This window comes from Camelus ferus, chromosome 22 (genome assembly GCF_009834535.1).
Source record: "Camelus ferus isolate YT-003-E chromosome 22, BCGSAC_Cfer_1.0, whole genome shotgun sequence".
NCBI lineage: Eukaryota > Metazoa > Chordata > Mammalia > Artiodactyla > Camelidae > Camelus > Camelus ferus.
The window spans coordinates 21,158,656-21,182,718 of NC_045717.1; the positions used below are offsets into that span (position 1 = coordinate 21,158,656).

General features: G+C 50.5%; 1 protein-coding gene across 12 annotated transcripts in view; it reads left to right on the top strand.

The window, feature by feature from the left end:
* Positions 1–4,084: 4,084 nt before the first annotated feature.
* Positions 4,085–24,063, top strand: part of SMARCA4 (SWI/SNF related, matrix associated, actin dependent regulator of chromatin, subfamily a, member 4) — an 80,944-nt gene continuing 60,965 nt past the window's right edge. For 8 of the 12 annotated variants that reach the window (XM_032465667.1, XM_032465668.1, XM_032465669.1 and 5 more), the window contains exons 1-5: positions 17,801–18,022; positions 19,911–20,043; positions 20,865–21,269; positions 21,542–21,640; positions 22,388–22,646. In XM_032465667.1, the coding sequence (XP_032321558.1) occupies positions 17,801–18,022; positions 19,911–20,043; positions 20,865–21,269; positions 21,542–21,640; positions 22,388–22,646 (1,118 nt within the window). Of the gene's footprint in view, positions 4,361–5,284; positions 5,305–17,769; positions 18,023–19,910; positions 20,044–20,864; positions 21,270–21,541; positions 21,641–22,387; positions 22,647–24,063 lie in introns of those variants that run through there. The other 4 variants (XM_032465674.1, XM_032465664.1, XM_032465672.1 and 1 more) reach the window with 4 other exon arrangements.

The window sequence follows — 24,063 nt, forward strand, 5'->3', positions numbered from 1 at the left end:
TCAATTTCTGGTGTACAGCACAATGCTTCAGGCATACATGAACATGTATTTGTTTTCATATTCTTTTTCACCGTAAGTTACAAGATATTGAATATAGTTCCCTGTGCTCTACAGTATAAACTTGTCTTCCAGTCTGTCTTGATGGTCTTTCCCTTTTATTTTTGGCAAGATGGGAGTCACTGGAAGGTTTTTAGCAAAAGAGGGTGGGACTGAAACTTTAACTCCTATTAAATATTCAGATGGTGGTGTCTCATATGCAGTTTTCTGGGTAAGGTCCAGATAGGAGATAAACATTTGGTAATAATTAGCACGTAGATTAAAAAAAATTACATGAGATTCATATTATACAAAATTAAACATTTAAAAATAAACAATTTACTCATATTCAGCACATTCACGACATTGTGTCAGCATCATCTCCCTCTAGTTCTAAAATATTTTCATTATCCCCAAATAAAACCCTTTCACACAGTTCCTCCCTTCCTGCCCTCAGCCCCGGCAACCTGCCGTGTCTGTATGGATTTGCCTGTTTGGGACATTTTAAATAAATAGACTCACACGACATCTGACCTTTTGAGTCTGACTTCATTTACTTAGCATGTTTCGAGGCTTATCCACTTTGTAGCACATATTAGGACTTTGCTCTCTTTTATGGCTAAGCATTCCATCAAATGTACATACAACAGTTTGTTTATCCACTCATCTGCTCATGGATTTTTGGACTGTTTCCACCTTTTGGGTATTACTAACAGTGCATGACAATGAACATTTATTTACAAGTATTTGTTCAAGTTCCTGTTTTCAGTTCTTCTGGGTAGATACCTAGGATGTAGATGACTTTTTAAGGTTGCAAGACCAGAAGCCAAGGGGGTGAAAGAGACAGGGGACCAAGGTCTGAGATCAGTGTGAAGAGGAAGAAGCCACAGAGGAGCCGAAGATGGGGTGGGAAGAAACCCAGGAGTGTGTGGTGCCCTGGAAGCGGTGTGGAGACTGCTCTAAGGAGGGAATGTGTCAATTGTGGCCAACAGCCCAGGAAGGTGAAGATGAGAACTGTCTCCTGTCTTCAGCAACACACAGGTCCCTGTGACTCCGACAGGGACAGTGGAGTAGCAGAGGCCTGAAAAGAACAAGTTTAATGGACAGTAGAGAAGACCTAAATAAACAGAGAGATACACCATGTTCCTGGATTCAAAGATTTAATATTGTTAAGATGCTGTGTTAAGATGGCATCTTTCCCCAAATTGGTCTACAGATTCAGTGCAATCCCAATCAAAAGCCCATCGTGGTTTCTGGTAGAAATTAACAAGCTGATTCTAAAATTTACACAGAAATGCAAAGGATCTAGAGCAACCAAAACAATTTTAAAAAAGAACAAAGTTGGAGAACTACTCGCTTTCAAGACTTACTACAAAGCCACAGTCATCAAAACAGTGTGGTCTTAGCACAAGGGGAGGCGTATTGATCAAAGAACAGAATACAGAGTTCAGAAACAGACTCACACTTTCTGTCTCAGTCAACTGATTTTTGGCAAAAGTGTCAAAGCAATTCAACGAGGAAGCAGACAGTCCAGAACAACTGCATGTCCCTATGGAAAACAATGAACTTCGATCTCATCTCATCCCGTATACAAAAATTAACTCATGGTGTATCACAGACAGAAGTATAGCTGTTAAAGGCATCAGTTTTACTTAATCTGGGATTTCAGTGTATGGACAGCCATAAACCACTGGTCTATACGATTGCTCCTTAAAGACATCTTGTTGTGTTGGTGATACAGTGGTTAGCATAGCTGCCTTTCTAAAGACATCTTGTCCTTAAAACAGGACTCTTGATCCTTCCTTGCCAGACTGTCCATGTCCCCAGTGTCCTGGCTGCAGAGAAAGCTGGCATTTACACTGGGCCCTCCTTCCTCACCTCTCAGGTTCACTTCTTCCATTTCTATCCATTCTACCTCCATCTCTCTCCACCTGCACTGCCTTCCCTCTAGTGCAAGCCCCACCCTCTCCACTCCTCTCCAGTGCAATGGCTGAAAAGGACTCCCCACTTTCTCTCCTTGCCCCACCAGCCATCTCCATCCTGCAGCCAGAGCAGCCAGATTCTCCTGATTAAAGGCCTTCAGCTGCTTCCCACTGTGCTCCAGAAAAAGGTCCAGATTCTCACCGTTGCCCTGCCGCCACTGACCTCCTCCTCACAGCCACACGGCGGTCATCTGTTCCCACGCTGTTTGCATCTTCAGGGTCTTGGCACATCTGTCTTCTCCATCTAGTGCCCTTCTCCTTTGGGTCTTGGCATACACGCCTCTTCCTCAGAGAGGTCTAGCTGACTCCTCAATCCCAGGAAGGCCCCATGTTATGACCTCATTGTACCCTGGGCTTTTCTTCCACTGCACTTAGGTTCTCCTACCTTGTATCAGTGTGATCAACATGGGAGTCAGCTAGACTGTCCGCTCCATGGCCCAGAACCCTGCTTGCTCCGTGCATCACTGCAGGCCTATGACCAGTTCAGTGTTTAGCATGTTGAGGGCGCTTAAGAAATACTACTTGAATGAATGAGAGAGACCAAAGTTCAGACCCCACTCGCCCATTTACTATGCACTACCCAACATCAGGAGCTAAGCTTCTGAGAAGTCCCAGGTGGCCTGCTTTCACGGATTCCTCGTAACCAGCCTGTGGAGGTGAGTGCTGTTGTTGCTTCCATTTTACAGGTGAAGAAAGGGAAATGTGGATGAGTCCAAAAACCCTGCCTGGCATCCCCCAGCTACTAACAATGGAGTCAGGTTTTCAATCCAGGTTTTTTTTACTTCAGCCTGAGATCTCATCTGCTGCTCTATGCTGCAAGGGACTCACCTTGGGCTTAGAAAAATCCAAAGATCTGACGCAGGTATGATACACACTCAACGGACAGTCTCTAGTATTCTTTTAATTAAAAAATTTTTTTCTTAAATATCTAGCACGTGGCAGAGAGGGAAACCGCACTAGATGTTTGGTATTCACTAGGGACTAAAATTGACAATATTGTGTCATTTTACTTGAGTTGGGGAGACAGACAATAATAAAGAGGTACGGTACCGAAGAAATGTGAAGGAAAGTTAAAGGAGGCAATGATCAAGGGAGGCAAGGCTGGTGGAGGTGGTGAGTCAGTTGAGACTTGAAAAATGAAGTAGAGCAAGCCTGAGAGAAGCAGGGATAGGGACAGTCACAGGTTGCGGGGCTTAACCTGGAGGAGCGTTTGTCCAGTTGCAAGACTTAATGAGGTGGGGCTGCAGATATCTTCAAAACAGAGACGAGGCCGTCTAGAGGCTCCTGGCCTTCACACTTGGACAAGGCTATCTCCCTCACTGCTCTCACGTCCTGACTCAAAGGTCTTCGCAGCGAGGCCTTCCCAAGCTGCCTCATTTAACATTTCCACGACCCTCCATGTCTCCATTTCAACATAGTGTATTTTACTTAGTTCTCTTGCCTCTCGCCTGCCTCCCCCACTAGACCGTGAGCACCATAGAGGCTGAGATCTTTGTCCGGTGCCGCAGCACCTGCGGCTGGAGCTCAGTTTGCTAAACTAATCAATAAGTTAATTAATAGGTCGGTTTTGCAGAAAAGGCAGCCACGGCCGGTGCCCGCCAAGCTTTGTCGAACAGGTACCGCCATCCCCTGACCAGGGATGAAAACGGTTCCCAGGTACGCCCTTGGCCCAGGAGCCGGCTCTGCTTATCCTTGGCCCAGCCCGCCCGCCCGCCTCCTGCCTTCACGCACGGCCTTGGGTCCTTACTTCCGAGTCTTAGGGCCCATCGGCCACCCCTTCCCCGCAGACCCCGCCACCACCCCATCTTATCCCATCCCCCAACCTCCCGCCGCCACCACAACCACCACCTCAACACCGCCGCAGTGGCGTCAGCTCTGCGCATGCTCGGCGGCGTTGAGACGGGCTGCGTGCGGAGGACGAAGGCCCCCAGGCGCAGGCGCAGGACCGTCCCGCACGGAGTGGGGAGGGGCGTCGGGCGCGCTAGCTCCCTCTGGCCACACCCACCTCCCCCATCCACCACAGGACGGGCGCGCACGCGCGCTAGGAGCGGAAGGGCGGGCGGGCACGCGCATGAGGCAGGCGGGCGGCGGAAACGGGAGAAACTGTCCGTGGTGGGGGGAGGGGAGGTGACGAGTGCGCGCGCAGCGGGGGCGCGGGCGGCGTGGGGGGGCGGCCGAGGCGGGCGGGCGCGCGCACGAGGCTTACCCTCGCTCGGCGGCGGCGGCGGCGGCGGCGGCGGCTTCTTTGTTTCGTGAGGAGAAGCGAGACTCCCATTCTGCCCCCGGCCCCGCGCGGAGGGGCGGGGGCGGCGCCGGGAAGGCTACAGCGCCGGCGACTCCCGGTAAGGAACCCGGGTCGCGGGGGGAGCGTGGCGCGGGGCTTGGGAAGACGGTTTGAATGGAGCCGGGGCGCCGAGGGGGGAGGGGGCCGCCGGCACCCGGAGCGGGGCTGGGGTACGGCGGCGCCTGAGGGTCAAGAAGCCTGGCCGGCACCGCGCGCGCGGGGAAGGCCATAGTGCAGCGAGGCCGCAGCGGCTACAGTATCCCCGGGCCGACCGGGTGGGAGCCCGGGCCGCGTGGAGGCCGCGCGCCCCCCGCGCGCGCTCTCGCTGGGGTCGTGGGACAAAGCTCGTCGCCCCGTCGGCGGGCCGTGAGCCCGGCCCCCCTCGAGGTCTCTGCCGCGGCTGCAACAATAGCCAGGCGTCCGGACTTTTCTAGCTACGTTGTAACGGGTTCGACTCGAATGTTGCCTTTTGGCTTGGTTGCGGTCGCGGCTTCATAGGAAAAACCCCAGATGTGTCCAGCGTCGCCTGGACACGACCATTAGCAGCCCCCTTGGGTTAGCCGACCTAAAATTTTATTTTAAAAAAATCACGTCATTTTAGATTTTCAAGGAAAGGTAAATAACTCCCAGTCCCTTGCAAGTATTGACTTAAGAATGTTTGCCCTGAAGCGAGGGGTCGGCATTAAGTGGGTAAGGACGGGGGAGCTATTTGCTGTTGAAAGCATTGTTTTATTTTGTATCCTTTTCCCTTCCTCCCAATTGATTTTCTAGATTAAGGCTTTTATTTAAAACGTGGATCTTTCAGGAGAGAGTGTTTTGTGCCAGTCTTGAAGACATCAGTCTTGATTTTTTTTTTTCCGCCCAGTGAGTCCTTGAGGAAAGTAGGGAAAAAGCGTAAAGAGCCGCTTCCTAGGAATTTGAAACAAGTTTTCACTTTTAATTGACAGACCGGATTGGAGTTTGAGTCCTGGCGTTGTCAGTCACTTAGCTGTGTGACCATAGGCAAGTAGCTTAATCTCTCTGAACCTCTTGGTTTCCTCATTTGTGAAATGGGGAAAATGCCACAAATGGAGTTGGTGAAAGCCTGTAAAATGGTTCCTAGCTAGTGGGAAGCACTGTTGTTGTTCGGTCCAGTCTCCTCCTTTATTGTTCAACAAATATTTGTTGAGTCCCTACTGGGTGTTAGATGGTTGGAGGTTGGATGCCCTGAGGAGCTTCTCCTGTCATGTAGGGGGACAGGTGGTAAATTGTGTTAGAGGAACACAGTGGATGGATGTGCTGGGGAGTGAGTGCTGGGAGCCAGAGATCAGGGAGGCTGCATGGAAGAGGGGGCTTTTACTCAGAATTGAGGGCTTGTCGAGGTTGCATTTGACCACCTGGGACCAGTCATTTCTCCCCTTTGCTACACTCGCAGATTGCCTTGATCCTTTCTTGTGTAGCAGTTACCCTAGTTTGTAATTACACATCTATTCTGGGCCATCGAAGCAGGATGTGTCTACCTAATCTGTGTATCCTGGGCCACTGCACATAGTAGGCTGTTGGTGAACGTTTGTGGATGAATGAGGAGGGTCCTTGGGAGGATGCATGAAGTGCTTGGCACAGGACTGAGTGAGGGTGGCTTACTTGTAGGCAATGTTAGTCGCTGCTGTTGGTTTTTATTTTTTAACTTTGTTGTTTCCCAAACTACCTTCCCCCCAAGAATGAGGGTGTGGGGCGGTGGTTAATATAGGGTGGTGGTATGGAGGGCTAGTTCTGGAATCAGTCCTCCTGGATTCACACCCAGCTCTAAATCCTGGTTTGACCTGGAGCAACACACTTTCCAGTAGGTCCCCTCACTTGTGAAACAGCTATGACAATGATACCACCTCAAAGGGTTGTTGTGAGGGTTGAAAAGGTAGCTTGGAGGTGGAAGCCCACTGCAGAGCCTGGCATGTAATGAGCTCTCAGTTTGTTGGTGTTAGTATTTTTTATGTTTTGTATGTGTATATATATGCAAGTTAACCATTTCAAAAACTGAAAATATAACTTAGAGTCATTCTATATCCCAGAAACCCCAAGTTTAATGTGCTGAGTATATATATATATATAGATATAAAATTTTCTTTAAAGTCAACACATAGATGATTATGAAAATGATAAGCGTTCCTCTGCATGCCACCTAAAATCATATTGTGTCCAACCCTTCTGGAGATGTTGATCTTGCAGGTTTTTGAGCCAGGAGGTGATGGGGTGATCTCATCAGAGCTTTAATGTAGGGCAATGCAGTGGTCTCCAAGCTTTCTGTCCGTGAAAAGCACTCCAACATAAACACATATTTATGTATATACCTTTACCACTCTGTGTGGGTCCTCGAAACATTGGCAGGTAACCCTCGACCACCTGTATGTCCTAGGTGTTTATCACGTGTGGCAGAGGCGGGAGGACTAGGTGTTTTCCGTGAATGGTGAGTACAGCTTTCTGCTGATGGAGAGACTGAGGTCCAGGGGTATTTTGCCAGGAGCTCTCCAGTCAAACGTTCAGGTCTGGCTCCTGGCTTTGCCACTTTTCCCTCCTTGTGCCTCAAAGAAATGGGAGTGACAGTGCCTAGCTCCTTTTAAGTCCTCGGACATGGCAGCCAATTCTGGCCTCGGTCATCAGGGCTGCCGTGGCACAGAGGGTCCCATTCACATCCACCATAGACAGAACATAACGTGAATGGCGCCCCCTGGAGTTGTGCAAGAAGGAGGCCAACCATGCGTTCCCCATTCATGTAGTGAAGAAGCGTGCATTGAGCGCCTGCCATGAGCCAGCTGCTGCTGGGGGCTCAGCCAGGAACAAGCAGATGGGGGCCCTGTTCTCATTCGTTTGTATCTGTCTCCTTATCTGCAAAGGGGGACAGTAATAGTACCCAAATTGTAGAATTGTTGGAAGGACCAAACACCAACAAAATGCCAGAGGACAATGCCTGGCACCGAGAGCTGAACAATTTGTGGCTGTTGTCATTTATCAAGATCCCTCCAACGTTCTGGCAGGTTGAGATACAGAATATATTTTTGCCCCATTGTAGTAGTTCTGTGTGTTTTCAAAGTGGTAGCTGAGGAGTCAGCACCTCCACGTTGTCCATCATTTTAAAATTGTATGCTTTGCAGTTTCACCATACGGGTTTGGAAAGAGGGAAGTGTGCTTTGTGGCACGGGTTTTGAAAAACATCATTGATGTTCGTTTTCTATTTCACCTATTTCCTCATAACTTGTAACATTGATTGGAACACTGAAAAGAGAATCAAAGTTTAAAAAAAAAAAACTAAACAGGACTTGCAAAACATACTATAAATGGGAGGTAACTGCAGGAACATTGGAGGGAAACGTCTGAGGGTGAACGTGTCAGAATTGAGTTGAGGCCAAGTTGGGGCTGTCATTGCTGTCATCACTGGTGTCACCCGTTAGTGGTGTCAGGCTCACTGGGGTGACCGGTTATCTTCTGGAGTTTGCTGTTAAGCTGCACGCTGCTGATGTGAATTTTTCCGGATATGAATGTGACGGGCCTGGGAAATTTGTCCTCGACTTGTCCTCGACTCATCTTCATGTTTGGGAAGGGTCTTTGAGGGAAGCACCAGGTGTAGCTGGGTTTCTTGGGAGGCCAGAGTTCATAGGGAAGAGGGAAGGGAAGGAATGTATCATTTCCCTCCAGTTCCCATAGGGAAGAGGCGTTCTTTCTTTAGAAAACTGGTAGCGTGGTGTAAACCTGCCCCATCCCCTTCCTGGAAACCCAGACTGGTTTTGGGATTCCGTTCCTTTGCTGAAGGGCCATGTCTTCATTTTGGTATATGGACACTTGTCCCTGGGAACAGTCTGAGTTTTGCTCAGTGTGAAGTTCACCAGCCGCAGGTGTGTGATGAAGGAGCGCGGGCCCCATTTTTAGTAGTGATAGGCTTTAAAATGGCTCCTTGGGGTAGTTTAAGTTCTCCTTTCACTGGCAGGTCACACCCTGCTGGTTCAGGAAGCAGGTGGCCCCAAGGCAGTTACTGCCTCACCTGTTACAGTGGGAGACTTGAGGGGGCAGTGTTTGATGTGTACCACCCTGACTTGCCCTGAAAGGCCCAGTAAAGTGGTCCAGTGGGTGGTCTCATTGTCCTAATGGCAACGCTGAAGCACAGGTGCCCCTGGATGTGCCTTGGCAGCTGTGTCTGGCCTTGTTGACACCAAGTGCACATCTGATCACAGCCTGGCCTGCTGGCTCACTCAGCGCCCTTGCCCGCTTCCTCGGAACACCACTGGAGGCTCCTGCCTTTGGAGTGCTTCTCTTTGTCTGTACTTCATGCTCTTCCAGGCCCTCCTCCTCCTGTGTCTTCTGATTCTCAGCCTAAATCAGTTACTCAGGCATTAGAGTCAGACGGACTTGAGGCAGTGCTGCCTTCCCTACGTGACTTTGGGCAAACAACTTAACCTATCTGAGCATTAAATCCCCTGTTCCTCCCATAGTCCCCGGTTGGACCCTCTGGTCACCAGTGCTGAACCAAGGAGATGTGAGTTGGGGCTAAAATCCAGCCTGGCTGGGCTTTGCTAAGCCTGGTTCTGGGGCTAGTCAGCCCCAAGGAAGGGACAGCTTTTATATTTAAAGCAGCATGTGCTAGCTGAGGCCCTGCTGGTCACTTTGGTCAGCCTTGTCCCTTCTCATTCTCTCATCCTCACAGCCATTTCATCAGTCTGTCCAGAGAAATCTTCTAAAGGCATCATCAGATCATGTCACTGCCTTGCCCAGAACATACCAGTGGTTTCCCATTGCACTTCAAGTAAGAGTCCTCCTTCCTCATCACTGCCCTCAAGGCCTGTGCTCTGCCCTCTCCACCCAGCTCTGACCTCATCTGCTGCCACACCTCTCTCTCCTGCTCTGCTCCTTCAGGGTCCCACCCTGGGACCTTTGCACTTGCAGGTCCTTCTGCCTATCCATAGCCGCTGGCTCCCATTTCACTTCAGGTCTCTGCTTAGATGTGTCCCTGTCTTTGAGACCATCCCTGGCCACTGTGGTTGAAAGAGCACCTCCCATCGGCTTGACTGTTAACCTTGCTTGACTATTCATAGCACTTCCACCCAGTTCGTGACACTGTGTCACATTTATCTGTATGCTTGTTTCTGTCACTCAGATGTCAGTCCCATCAGGTAGGGACTTTGTTCTCTGCTGGATGCCCAGTGCCTGGAACCCCGTTCAGCACAGGGTTGGTTCTCAGTTGGTATTTGGGGGGCTGGAGGGCCTGACATGAGTGACACTCAGCAGCTGTAGGTGCCACGCCTCCCCACCTCCTCTTGGCCACTCTTGCATTTGTGTGTCCCTGTCATGGGGGCCTTCTCTCCCGCCCTCTCCATGGGTCACACATCATGGTCAGTGTTGAGTATATAGCAGGCACCATGACAGACCCAGTGATGGGTCATGACATCTGTCCAGCGGGGCTTGGCCGGGCTCAACAGAGAAAAGGAAGAGCATCTACCCGGGTTTCACGGGGAGCAGGGTCAGGACAGAACCATAAAACTAGTTATGGTTACTTGATGCATGTTTGTGCTCGGTCACATTGGACTCTGGGGTCATGGTTAAGAGAGTTTGAAAAACACCTGTGTAGCTAGGCTAGGGTTTGTATTCTTGGAGTGGACACTATCTCTGTACTGGATTAGAGCTTGAACTCCCAGAGGACAGAGGACTGGCCTGGTTCTCTTCGTGTCTTCTGCCATGTTGTAGACAAAGAAGTGCTCTTCAGTGGTTTTCAAGTGAATGAAAAATTTTAAAAGGTTGTGTGTGGGGGGGATTCCAATGAATAAAATGATACATAATTCCCAGTGCTAAAAATAATACTTGGTAACAATTTGGCCTGTCTACCTCTTAGGTAGAACTGAGAAGATATTGTAATTTATCACTGTGAGATAGTTTTTTCGTTTCTGAAATGTTCTCTTTTAAATGTAGGGCAAGATTTTGTTACTTAATTATATCACAAGGAAAGTGTCACAGAACACCCGGCTTTGGGAAGCTCGGTCCCTCAAACCATGGGTGCCCCGTTCCATCCATCCTTGCAGGTTCCAGGACTAGCGCGCTCCACACCATCAGATCAGGTGGGGAGAGTTTTTTCAGTTGTAGAGTTGGGAGGGGATCTTATTCTGTATTTTCAGTGTGACAAATGGGGCTGGCTTTGCCGAAGCCACCCTGCCCAGCTGCCTTGAACCATCTGAGCACCAGGTCATGACTTGATTGCAGTACATCTGCTGCTAAAATGTGTCTTCAAAACAAATTTTTTTCCAAGCCCGAAAAACAAAATAGCAGATATCCTGGGGCCAAACCTAAATATAGTGCTGGGTTTTAGGCAAGATTTAAAAAAAACAAAACAAAACCAACCAACACGTAATCTCAGCAGGCAGATGTCAAAGGGTCCTGATCTTGTCCTGCCGCAGTGGCCCAGCCACCGCAATCCTTTTCAAGCAGTTTAGTTCCGCATTTAAACATCGACGTAGTGATTTTGGTGAAGTTGAAAGTGGATGGAAAATAACACAGTCCTCAAATCCTTTCATCCCATTTTATTTCCACAAAGGCACTTCCTGGGCATCTTTTCTGGGTGTTTATTTCCCAGGTATTTTTTCTGACCTAGGCTTGTTTTTTTCCTTAAAAAATGTTTTAAAAAATCTGTTTACAACAGTAATAGATGGTTAAAACAAACACAGACATACAAAAAGCTCCAGAAATCCATGATGTGGAAAGTGCAAGTTCCCCATCACACGCCTCCAGAGAGAGCCGTTGGCCACTGCCAACGGCAGTTTGGTGCGTGTTTTCTTTGGTCTGGCTTCTAGGCTCGGATTAGCATGTGGATATTATTATTGTTAGCAAAGTGGATCTCAGGCCAGGCACACCTAACTGTGACAATACCTTCTTCCCCTGTTTCATTTTGGATCATCCTCCATGAACATGTGCACGTAGCTGCCACGTTCATTTTTAAGTATGCTCTCTGACTTTTGCAGCGTGGACTGTGGGCGGTTCTGATTGTTTGGCTGTGGAGGGGCTTCTCAGATATACCGAGGTGACCTGGCTGAGCTCCTCACAGACACTCTGACTCCAGGAACCCTGGAGTCTGTTTTCATCTCACAGACTCCTGAACATCTTAGTTTTCAGCTTTTTGGTTCTTGGCCTTAAGTACTTTTAGTTTCAGTCACATTCCTTTGGGCTCCCTGCCTGGAATCTCCTCGTGGAGCCCCCAGAGACATCTGCCCCCCACCCCCCCCGGGCCACATGCGTCTCAATAAGGTCCCAGACGCGTGTGCTGGTGGCTTAGCCATTTTGGCTCCCACACCCCTTTGTCTTTTGCTTTTCTCACCTGCGTAGGTCTGAGATGTGTGTCTGGCTTGAGGTGGATTTCTGTGTGGTGCAGAGTCGCCCTACCTTTTCCAGGCTACACCAAGTGACTTGTCAGGGGCTTGTTGCAGGAGTCCAGGCAGCACCAGGAAGCCACCTAAAACCCTCTGAAGTAGCCTTAAGGCTGACCTCAGTGACCCAAGGAATTTGCTGAAAATGCCATATCTTTAGTTTCCTGTATAGGAAGGGAAGGGGTGTACATTATCCTCAGATTCCAACTCTTCTGAAATTCCTGGCCAGGCTTGTCCAGCCCCTGTGGGTGGAAGCACATTGGAACCCTGTCTCACACCCTCTCTGGCTCAGCAGGGCCAGGCCCGCCTGCGCCCCTCAGGAAGGGTTAGCTGGCTGAAAGGAGCTTGATGATGGCTAAGAACACCACCTTCATCCAGGGGAAGTGTGAGGGCAAGGGAGAGTTTGCAGCAGCCCAAATCCTGACCCTTGATTGTCAGGCTGGACCATGTCATCACTTTTGACAGCTGGTCCTCATTTGCACCGAGACTGTGTGGCCTTCAGGCAGCTGCTGTTCCTCCAGGTCAGCAAAGCTGCCTTGTGCAGCCCCTAATTCCTCAGGGGGAAGCGAGCCGCTTGTCCTGAGCGCTGCGGGCTGGGAGCATTAACTGAGGTTTGTCCTGCAGGGAGGCTGTTTTGGAAGCAAATTCTCCAGAGTGGTTACTTAACACGTGGCTCAGTTTACTCATCTCTGTTTGAGGGAAGGGGGATTGAAGGACTTAACCTGTGTGACAGGACAGTGGTGACAAGCAATTAGTGGCTGCTCTGTATCCGAGGAGGGCCTTGATGTCACCAGCAGTGTGTTGGCGCTTGCTGCTGTGTGCCTTGCATGTGTTAGCTTGTGTGGTGCAGCCGGCGACCCCTGGGGAGGGGCTGGTCTCAGCTCCAGCCTGCAGAGGAGGAAACAGTCTCAGGTAGTCCAGCGTCGTGTGGTTGGCAGATGGCAGAGTCCATGCTCAGAGTCCAGGCTGTACTGTGGCCTTGGCCTTGTGACACCAGCTCCTTCACTGACCTGCTGTGTGGCCTGTGAGCCTCAGGGACCCCTCTGTATGATGGCTCTTCCTTGTAGGGTGGTGGTGCAGCCTCAGTGAGGAAATAAATGCTTACTACCAAATGGGCCCACTCCTTTCCCTCCCCTCTATGAACGGATCTTCCCTCCCTGTGGTTTCTTCGTGACTGGTATGTCCTCAGTAGTTATAAAGTACTAGAAGGTGGGGGCAAGTCACAGTCCCCCTGGATTTTAAAATATGCCTTCTCTTTCTCTGTCTCCATGACCTGGACCTGATTCCTCTTTTCACAACACTTCTGACACCAAACATGTGAGTTTTCCACACCAAGCAGTTCTCCAAGTTTCTGTGGACATCACTGGGTGTCCTGCAGTTCAATTCAATTCTGATGATAAATACCCAGTTAGTGCAGACCTCACAGGTTAAGGGCCCAAGCCCACAAGGCTGCCCCTCACTTCAGATGCCAGTTGCAAGCAGTGGGCCCCCAGGTTATCCACACTTCTATCCAACTTGCTCACCAGTGAGGGTTCCCATGACTCCCTCCTCAGGTTTAATAATTTCCTCTAACAACTCAAAAAACTCAAGGAGACATTTGGTTGTGTCTTATGTTTACCAGTTTATAAAGGATACAGGTGAATAGCAGAAGAGATACATAGGGTGAGGTCTGGAAGGGTCTCGAGAGCAGGAGCTTCTGTCCCCATTAAGCTGGGGTACACCACCCTCGTGGCATGTGGATATGTTCACCAACCCAGAAGCTCTCCTAAACGCTGTAGTTTAGAGATTTTTGGTGCTTTATCACAAAAGCATGGTTGATTAACTCAATTTCCAGCCCCTCTTCCCTCCCTGGAGGATGGGGTGGGGGTGGGGCTGAAGATTCTAAGTTTCTAACCATGGCTTTGTCTTTCTTGCGACCACCTCCCATCCTGAAGCCATCCAGGAGCCTACCTAGTCTATTAGAACAAAATAGACCCCTATGGCTCAGGAACGTCTCATGTGGGGATTTTGGAGCTCTGTGTAAGACGTTCTTATCACCCCTGTCACTTAGGAAATCATGAGGGTTTTAGGAGCTCTGTCGGGAACGGAGGGCAGATACCAAATATATTATTGCTCTTTGTCACAAGTAGACAAAGATTTCTTAAACAAGACCTCAGAATCATTAACCATAAAAGAACAAACTTGATACATTGGACATCATTAAAAACTCTTCATCAGTGGGAGACAGTAATGGCAACCACATTTCCTGAGTAAGATGTTAGTGAAAACATAGAGCCTGTACAGAAGTGGAGCTCTCAATGGCCAGTAAGCATGTGGACAGGTGCTCAGCACTGTTGGTCACAAGGGAAATGCAAATTAAAACTGTAATAAGATATGATTATACACTTACCAGAACGGCCACAAATTTTAAAAACTGACAGTACGAAGTGTTGGTGTTAATTTAGAGGGACTGGAACACTCACCCCGACTGCTGCAGGGAGAGCAGAGTGTGCGATTGTAGTCCTCATTTGGAAAGCTGGTGATATCCACCAAGCTAAATTTACACCTCCCGTATGACCAACACTTCCCCTCCTGGATACACAAGGAAAATGAGCACCCATGTCCACCAAATGACATTGTTCACAGCTGCTTTGTTTGTGCTAACCAAGACCTGGTAGCATCGCATCTATGAACAGGAGAATGGACGAGTAGAGAGTTGATGGCTATCCCAACAGTGCGGATGTCCCTCCCGGACCTAATGATGCGTAGACATAAACTGTGTGACCCTCTATCAGACTGAGTTCAATACCAGGTGAAACTAACCTGCAGCAGTAGAGCCAGAGCAGGGGTTCTGCCTGGGAGGGTCGTCTTGTCTGGGAAGGGGCCCTCTCCCCCTTCTGGAATTTTGGAAGTGCTATGTCTGATCCTGGATTCATCCAGCTGTGTACCTGGGATCAGGGCACTTTAGGTGTGCCAGAACTCAGGGCAAGTAAATAAACAAACTGCCCCTCCTCAGTACTACACTGAGAACCGCTGCCTGCTTCCAGTTTTCTGTTCTTTCCACTGCTACGCTGTCCACAGACAGCACCAGCATCACGGATGGGACTTTTGACGGAACCTTCCCTGCTTGGCTCTCGGGATGGTTTTGCCTTGACACAATTTTGCACTTTTGAGGCCTCCTTTACTATTGTTCCCCATGTGTGTCTGGGCTTTCAGTCCAGAAATGAGTTCGCTGATGGTGGCTCCGAGCACTTACCTGCTAGCCTGACCCTTCTGAGGTGGCAGCTTCTGAAGCAGATGCCATTCTGAAAGTGTGTTGTGAAATTCCTTGCTTCTGAAAAGTGGATGTTGCCGTATTCCGGCACACAGATCTTTCTTGATGCCCTCCAGTGTCTGGTGAGCTGCTCTGTCGCTGATGACGCTGGCACTGCTGTGAGAGGAGGCAGTTAATTCCTGGAGGTGCAGTGCACTTTGATGGGAAGAAAAGTGAAGGGCTAATGCTGAACATAAACTCCCTCGAGAGGAGCTGTCATTCCAGAGGCACGCAGACACGTCCGCCTTTAGATTGGGAGGTGGCATGGATTTTATTTTGCTGTCAGTTTCAGTTGGCTCAACTTGGAGTGGAGACCTCCAGGTGAGAAAGAAACCATGAGCTGCCAGATGCCGCAGGTTCCTTAAGAAGGTGCAGGACCATTGACCCCCTTCCAACTTGAGAGCAGTGCTCTGTGGGCCAGAGGGGAGCCCCAAGGAGCCATTGCCCTTGACCCAGCCGCAGCCTTGTCCATGTCCCTTGGCTTCCCCCTTGGAAAGTGTGACTGCTGATGCATCCTCCCTGTAGACAGACCCCTGGACCAGAGATTTCGAACTCCAGGATCAGCATTTTAGCAAAGGAGATGTCACAGGGCAGAGACTAGGGGGCGGCTCGGGATCAAACAGTATCCTGTTTCTGTAGCAGATCGTGTGAATGTTTACACAGAGCTGAGTCAGTAACATTTCTTTTTAATTGAGGTATAGTTGATTTAAAATATTAGTTTCAGGTGAACGATATTGTGATTCAAACATTTTTATAGATTATAATCCAATTAGTTACTGTAAAATATTGGCTGTATTCCCTGTGCTGTGCAATATATCCTTGTTGCTTATTCATTTAATACCTAGTAGATTTATACTTTTTATACATTTTATGTATATATTTTATACTTAGTAGTACCTCCTGATTCTCTACACCTATCTTGCCCCTCCTCTCTTCTCCCCACTGGTAACCACTAGCTTGTTCCATCTGTGAGTTTGTTTCTGTTTTTTTTATATTCATTTGTTTTATTTTTTTAAGTTCTCTATATAAGTGATAACATTTATCTTTCTCTGACTTATTTCATTAAGCATAATACATGTTGTTGCAAATGGCAAAATTTAATTCTTTTTATGGCTGAGTAACATTCCATCCCCCCTACCTTTATCCATTCATCTATTGGACACTTAGGTTGCTTCTGTATCTTGGCTAATGTATATAATACTGCTGTGAAAGCATTGGTAACATTTATCGGCTCTCTGGCCAGTCATGGCAAGCATAATTTATCAACATCATTGGATTTTTTTTAGCTGATTTTTGGACCTTGTGGAGGTTCTGAGTCATAGTTCTGGGTATCAATTTTTAGTTTACAGCAATATTCATTAAACTTTGGACTGTTGAGTATCACTTGTGAAATGTTTGGTATCAGAGTGCCATAGGTTCTGTAATACTTCTCTTTAAATGAGCCTACTTTTAAATAGTTTTATTTCTTTTTTCTTTTTTTTTCTTTTTTTTAATACTTAAAAATTTTAAATTTGTTTTATTTGGGGGAGTAACTAGGTTTCTTTCTCTCTTTCTTTCTCTTTTCCTTTCTCTTTTCCTTTCCTTTCCTTTTCTTTTCTTTTCTTTTCTTTTCTTTTCAATGGAGGTAGTGTTGCAAAAAACTTGTTACAGCTCATTGTTGTAGCTCGGTGTTACAGCTCAGTTGTGACAGCAACCTGGATCTGGGCAAGAGACCAAGCAGCACTCAGAGAGTTAGAGAACTCAGGTTTATTATGCCAGCGGGCCCAGAGGAGTTAACACTCCAAGCTCTGCTCCCCATCTGTAAGTTTACACAGGCTTTTTTAGGCTACCAGTTTACACTTTGTAACATCATATGGAAATAAGGTATAACAAAAGTTGACTAATTAAGAACAAGCTTTGTAGAAATGGACCAATCAGGAAGGAGAGAAATAACCAATCAGGAGTGAGGGAAATGGACCAATGAGGATTGAGCTCCATGCAAATGAAGTACTACAAGTGGACCAATCAGGAGTTAGGGAAATGGACCAATCAGGAGTGAAGGAAATAACCAATCAGGAGTGAGCTCAGTGAACCAATAGAGTTTTAGGGGTAAGTAAGCTGTTTCAGAGGCAAAAAGTGAGATAGAGCCTCTGAGAACCAGATGGTGCTGACAGGAGAGTAGTGGCCCTGCCTGGGGGTCCTGCCAGTCTTTTTATGGGGCTTCCCACCTCAGTAGTAGGGAATGAACCCAGGACCTCATGCTTGCTAAGCATGTGCTCTGCCACTGAGCTATACCCTCCCCCCAAATTCACTTATTTTCAGGGAAACTTGATCTCACTGCCTTAAGTGGAAACCAGCGTTACTTGCCATGAATGTTTGTTTTAGTTGAATTTATGAAGGTCCAGTCAGATGCTGTTGCTGGCAGAGGCTTTGAGCCTTAGTCATGCTCTTCTTTTTTCTAAAATAGGAAGATGAGCAAGCATCAGAGTGGTGTGAAGGGTGTGCCAGCACTACCTTGAGACTTCCCTCTGTTACAGTCAAAAAGATACCAGGGAAGTCAGGCACTGTCAACTGTTGCCAAGTCTGTGCCTCCACCTCCTGAGTCCCACCCCTTCCTTGGGGGACTTGGATCCAGTTTTGGATGCCTGGTGTATCACCTCCTTGGAGAAGAATGGAGGGGAGAGGACTGGGTGCGTGTAAAAGGCGCCAGCTCCCTGTCAGATGTGTGCTCTGACATGACTGTGTATGATCCTCCTTGACCTGTTTTGACTTGTCCCGCCAATGGCCACGACCCCCACACTGACCGGGACTTTTTTCCAGCAGGAGACCACTGTCCGCGGCTCCCGTGAAGATGTCCACTCCAGACCCACCCCTGGGTGGAACTCCTCGGCCAGGCCCTTCTCCAGGCCCGGGCCCCTCCCCAGGAGCCATGTTGGGCCCTAGCCCGGGTCCCTCACCTGGCTCCGCCCACAGCATGATGGGGCCCAGCCCGGGGCCTCCCTCAGCAGGACACCCCATCCCGACCCAGGGCCCTGGAGGGTACCCTCAGGACAACATGCACCAGATGCACAAGGTAGGGATCCCTGGGCCCACTGCCCCGAGCCACTGAGTCCCTGCGATTAGAGACCGGAGGGTGAGCAGCGAGCAGCGCGTTGGCGGCTGACCCACCCTGTCTCTCACGTTAATGAGTGAAAATGTTCGAATCCTAATAGATGGCTTATGGCCCATGGTTTCCTCCCCTCGGGCTGCTCGGCTTGCCTGGGTGATTCACGAGGCACAGTAGCGGGTGCCCTTTAACCCTGCTGGATCCTGACCTCCAGCACTGCCTGCGCTGAGCAGGGTGCTTTTGCCAGTGAGATGGAAAACCCGCTTTTAACACAATTAGCTTTCCTCTTTCTTGTGTTTCTGGGAAGTGGTTGAAGGAAATGAGGAAATACCCTCTTAGGTATCCTCAGCTAGAAGAAAAGGTGACATTTCCAAGCATCAGGGGCCACAGGAGGCTGTCATGGTAGAAGATGTGAGTGGTATGGCCTGGGGGGGAAGGGGCCTCTGCTAACCCCTCTGACCTCCCTACAAGGGCAGTCTGTGTGTTTGTACCCCATTTTACTGAGTCCCCCTCTCCCAATGCATCAGGTGTAGGTGGGTATTGTGCCCATTTTGCAGACAAGGAAGTAAGGTCTCAGAGAGATGGTCATTCAGCGAGTTGGTGGCAGAGCCATCCCATCCCTCCCGCCCTCACAACACCTCAGGCATGTGCCACCTCAGTGGCCTCCAGCACAGTGAGGTGACCCCCCCAACTCATTTCCCATATATTTCTGTCAACTTTGGTACCGCATCTGTCTTGTCACCTCCCTCGTGGAAGCTGTTGGTGCCCCCACCCCGCTGGTTTAGGCCAGCTTCTTCTCCAGTACGGTCCCATTTTTCCCTCTCTGCCCATTTTGTTTCTTCCTCTGGGACATGTGACACTTGTCTGTCAGACTCCTGCCATGTGTCTGGTCTAGGAGCAGAGGCCCCCACCCTGCCCACACAGGCGAGCCCGTCAGTCAGCTCTTCTGGTCAGGGAAGAAGGAGCAGGGGTGGGCTCCACCCTGGGGTCTGCTTGGCATCCTGATGGCTTCTCCTGCTGGTGAAGCTGCCACTTGTGCTCCCAGCCAGGGGCCCTCTCCTTGTCCTCTCACAGCACACCCTGAGCTGTAGCTGACTTTACTGGGCCACTTGTTTGACCAGAGAGCAGGACATTCGTATTAACTGAGCCTACAGAGTGCCTGGAAGGGTCTTGGAAAACATCCCCTTTCCCAGCCGTTCCATAGAGGGAGTGTTTAGTGCCAAGCATCAGAAGGGGAAAGGTATGTTTTCCTTCCACCAGGATTTGATCGTGCCCCTTAGGAGGGACAGAATGATGCAGCACACAGCCTCCTGCTCAACAAGTAGGGAGGAGGCCAAAAGCGAGGACATTTGACATATTGTTACCGTACTTCATGGGCAGGCATTCCTGTGTCTAATTTATAGTCTCCAAGAAAGAGAGTCCCTGATCTGAAGATCCATGGTGACAAGGTCTTCTTGTGATGATGAACAGGGAGCCTGGTATCCCAGATAAAACTGTTCCTGACATGGAGCTGTGTGTGTCCTTCCCTTGTGAGATGTTGGCCATCTGAAGCTGTCTCCCCACCCTCCCCCTGGTGTCCTAGTCTAGATGTCCCCTTGCCTCTTGACCATTATAGTCTCCAGGCCATCACCCTCCCTTGGGTGGCATTGTCTTATGCATCTGCGTTGACACCTAAGTAGATGTCAGGACTGTGTCTTGGACCTAAGCCACTTGGTCATGTTGGCAGTTCAGTAAATGCTGTGGTGGCTTTGGACAGACATTTTCAGTGACATTGAACTTGTCTCAGGTGATGCTTTTCTTGCTGCCTCTTCCTGTCCCCCCTTGCTGATCCTGCCTTGTGTGTCCACTCTTGTAGCCGATGGAGTCCATGCATGAGAAGGGCATGTCGGATGACCCCCGCTACAACCAGATGAAGGGGATGGGACTGCGGTCAGGGGGCCACGCAGGCATGGGGCCCCCGCCGAGCCCCATGGACCAGCACTCTCAAGGTATGGTTTTGTTTCTCTTCTTTCCTCTTCTTTGTCACCCTCTGGGAGTCCTGAGGTCATTTGCCTAGCTGGGTGTCCCATAGATGGATTCAGAGGATCCAGGACAGTTGAGCCCTTTGGGAGACCCTGCCACAGAGAGCTGGTTAGCTTGGGCTTGGCTGGTGCCCTGTTCAGGCCGTCTTGTCTTGGAGCCCCCAGGAGAGCGAACACTGGAGGGGCAGACCTGTGGTCAGCACTGGGGGTTAGACGAGGGCTGGGCAGGCTGGGCTCCACAGCAGGGCAGCTCTGGTGCCACCCAGGAGCATCTTAGAAGTGCAGGTGCCTGGGCCCCGCTCCAGACCTGCTGAGTCAGGATCTCGGGAGAGGGGCAGGTCTCTGTTTTAACAAGCCCTGCAGGTGACTTTTCCAAACAGGGAAGTTTGAGAAATGATGGAATAGATGACCCCCTGTCATGGAGTGGGAAGCTCAAGGGCTCTGTGGATAACGGAAATGAGGGGAGTGGGCCTGGCCAAGCCGAGGGGCAGGCGGACAGGCCCAGAGAAAGCCTGGATCTGCATAGTGTCAACTTTAATTGTTGGCGTGTTGCTGAAAGGTGGGTCAAACCAATGCAGCTGTGCAGGCTGCCGTGCAGGCTGCCAACCAGGCTGTGAGGGTGTGCCCTCCGGGTGCCTCTTCTTTGATTTATGAGAATGAGACATTTGGCCATCCCCTGTCTCAGGGTAGGGACTGGTGTGTGCGGGGTGGTAAGATTACTGTCCTTGCCTTAAAAATTACTGGACGTGTGTTACTGAGTGACTGCTTGTATCCACGTTTCCCTGCAGGGTACCCCTCACCCCTGGGGGGCTCTGAGCACGCCTCCAGTCCGGTTCCAGCCAGTGGCCCATCCTCGGGCCCACAGATGTCGTCCGGACCAGGAGGGGCCCCTCTGGATGGCGCCGACCCCCAGGCTTTGGGGCAGCAGAACCGGGGCCCGACCCCATTTAACCAGAACCAGCTGCACCAGCTCAGAGCTCAGATCATGGCATACAAGATGCTGGCCCGGGGGCAGCCCCTCCCTGACCACCTGCAGATGGCGGTGCAGGGGAAGCGGCCGATGCCCGGGATGCAGCAGCAGATGCCAACACTACCTCCACCCTCCGTGTCCGCAACAGGACCTGGCCCTGGCCCTGGCCCTGGCCCTGGGCCAGGTCCGGGACCAGCACCTCCAAATTACAGCAGGCCTCATGGTAAGGCCTGCTGCCTACGGTCCTTGGGTTGGGGTGGGGTCTCAGAGCGCACTGACAGGAGTGTGGGCATCAGTGTCTGGAGGCAGGGCTACTGTTATGATAAATGCTGTTTCTCTAGCTCCCCCTTCTCTCCCTTGGTGCCCACAATGAGAGGCATGTTAGGTGTGTCCCTTGGAGCCAAGGCTGTCCCTGGGGCAGGGGGTGGCGCTGGCTGTTTTAGGTAGAAACACAGGACTCATTTTATGCGCTTGTTTGTTTCTCCCTGGATGTAGGTATGGGAGGGCCCAACATGCCCCCCCCAGGACCCTCAGGCGTGCCCCCCGGGATGCCTGGCCAGCCCCCTGGAGGGCCTCCCAAGCCCTGGCCTGAAGGTAAATTCTGGTGACACATCTGTGCCCTAACTCCCTAGTGGAGCTTTCATTGTGCAACCCTGAGATGAGCCTCGTCAGAGCAAGCAGGCCGAGGACCTGTCCTTCCTTCTTCCTCCTGTCCTCTTTGGGTCTCATCCGGCTTGCTCGGTTCCCAAAGGCTTGGGTTTGGTTCCCTCGCTTGTCTTGTGGGTCACGGTGACCTGGTGTCTCTAAGCTGATAGTGGGAAGAGAAGGATACTTGGGAATGAGTCCACTGTGTGATTCAAGAGAGGCTGAGGGGAGGCGCAGTTGCAGCTCAGACACTGTCCTCCAGGACGGCTGACCCCTTCCCTCCTGGGAATGCTCCCCAGCACCGTGGAGGGCAGGCAGGATGACAGGGCTCCCCAGTGTTCTGTATAAAGTGTAGTCATCAGTATTTGAGGGTCACATCTGTTAGGTCAAAGCAGTGGATAAAACAGGCTCATTCCCCATCCTCTTGGAGCCTGAGGTTCAGCGATGGGCACTGAAGAGCTAGTCGCTTAAGTAGGATTTCCTTAGAGCTGTGGTGGAAGAAAGTCAGGGAACAGCTGGTCCTGTGAGGTCACACCAGGGTCAGCACCCGGGCCAGTGGGAGACTTGGGGAAGGGCCATGTCGGCTGGAATCCAGAGGAAGCTCAAACCCCAGGGCAGGAGGGCTTTTCATTTCCACCTGGAACTGACCCGGAACTCAATGCTGTGTTCTTCTTCTTGACTCCTCCCCTGCCCCAGGACCCATGGCGAATGCTGCTGCTCCCACGAGCACACCTCAGAAGCTGATACCCCCGCAGCCGACGGGTCGCCCCTCACCTGCACCCCCCGCCGTCCCGCCGGCTGCCTCCCCGGTGATGCCGCCCCAGACACAGTCGCCGGGGCAGCCGGCCCAGCCCGCCCCCATGGTGCCGCTCCACCAGAAGCAGAGCCGCATCACCCCTATCCAGAAGCCACGGGGCTTGGACCCGGTGGAGATCCTGCAGGAGCGGGAGTACAGGTGAGGGTGCTGCTGCCTGGTGTCTCTACCCAGGTCAGCCCTGAGACGCTGATGTGGTTCACAATTCTAGAGGCCAGTGGGTGTGCAGCCAGAAATCACCCTCCTGCCTCTGTCCCCAGCCTCCCAATTCCCTGGTGTGCATCCTTCCAGAGAAATTTCTGTGTGTATACAGGCAGACGGTGCATGATGTCCCCACGTGGTATATGATGTGTGTGGTCCCCAAATGGTGGGTGATGCGTGCAGTGTTCCCTCCCATAGCAACATATCTTTGATCATCCCCTATTTGTACAGAAAAAGCTCTTTTTTTTTTTTTCTGGTTGCATTCTGCCTGGTGGCTGAACCATAACTTATTTAGCCAGTCAGGAGACTGACTCCCTGAATGGACAACAGATGGTTCTAATCTTTCATTAAAATCATGCTATGATAAATACACTTACATACCTCTCGTTTTCACACATGTGCACTCACGTCAGAATAAATCTGTAAACATGGCATTATTTGGGTATAGGGGATTTCCGTGCACATGGAAATTTCATAGATTCTGCAAAACTGCTCTCCATGGAGATTGTTCAGGTACACATTGGAATGAAAGTGCCATTTCTCCTCACCACCAGTGTATTATCCAACTTTTGGCTCATCCCTCACTCAAAAAGCTCCCCAGCAAGGTTTGCGGTGGACATCTCTCGAACATCGCTAGTTGCTGTTTGCTTTGCCAAGGCCTCTGGGCCCCAGGTGCTGTGTGAGATGCCTGGTGCACAGTAGGTCTGTATCACCCTGTCCCACACTGCTGGGGGTGCCTGAGATCCACTCCCATAGCACCTTGCACTCTCCGTTTCTCCATTGCATTTATAACTGGTTCAGGGCTGGCCTCCCTTGGTGAATGTTAGCTCCATCAGGGGAGGGGGCTGTGCCTCATTCACCGTAAATCCCCAGATACATCAGTAAATCTTTGCCTAATGACTATCTCCAGGGTGCATCTCCAGCTGTGATATGCCCTGGAGCACTAGCCCCTGTACCCAGGTGCCTCCCCTCCAGCTGCATCTGGATGGCTTAAAGTTGGCCTATCCAGATGGCCTTATGCCCCACACTTTCCCCTCCTGTCTCTGTTCCCAGGCATCTACCATCCAGCAGCTGAGTGGACCACAGACCCTGTGGCCTCTTGACCCTTGCTTGCACTTCTTTTCCCCAGTGTCCCCATGGTGCATGCTCTTAGCTCTTTTCCCTCAATACTGTTCACCCTGCCATCTGGTGTGCACCTCTTCCTAGCCTCTCTGCTCTCATCCTGACCTGCACAGTGTGTTTCCCACAGAGCTTTTGAAGACTCTTTTTACAATTAACTTACATTAGATCTGTTCCCTGGGTTAAAACTGGCTTCCCATTATCCACTGACTAACCCTTTTCTCTTCAACCCCTGCCT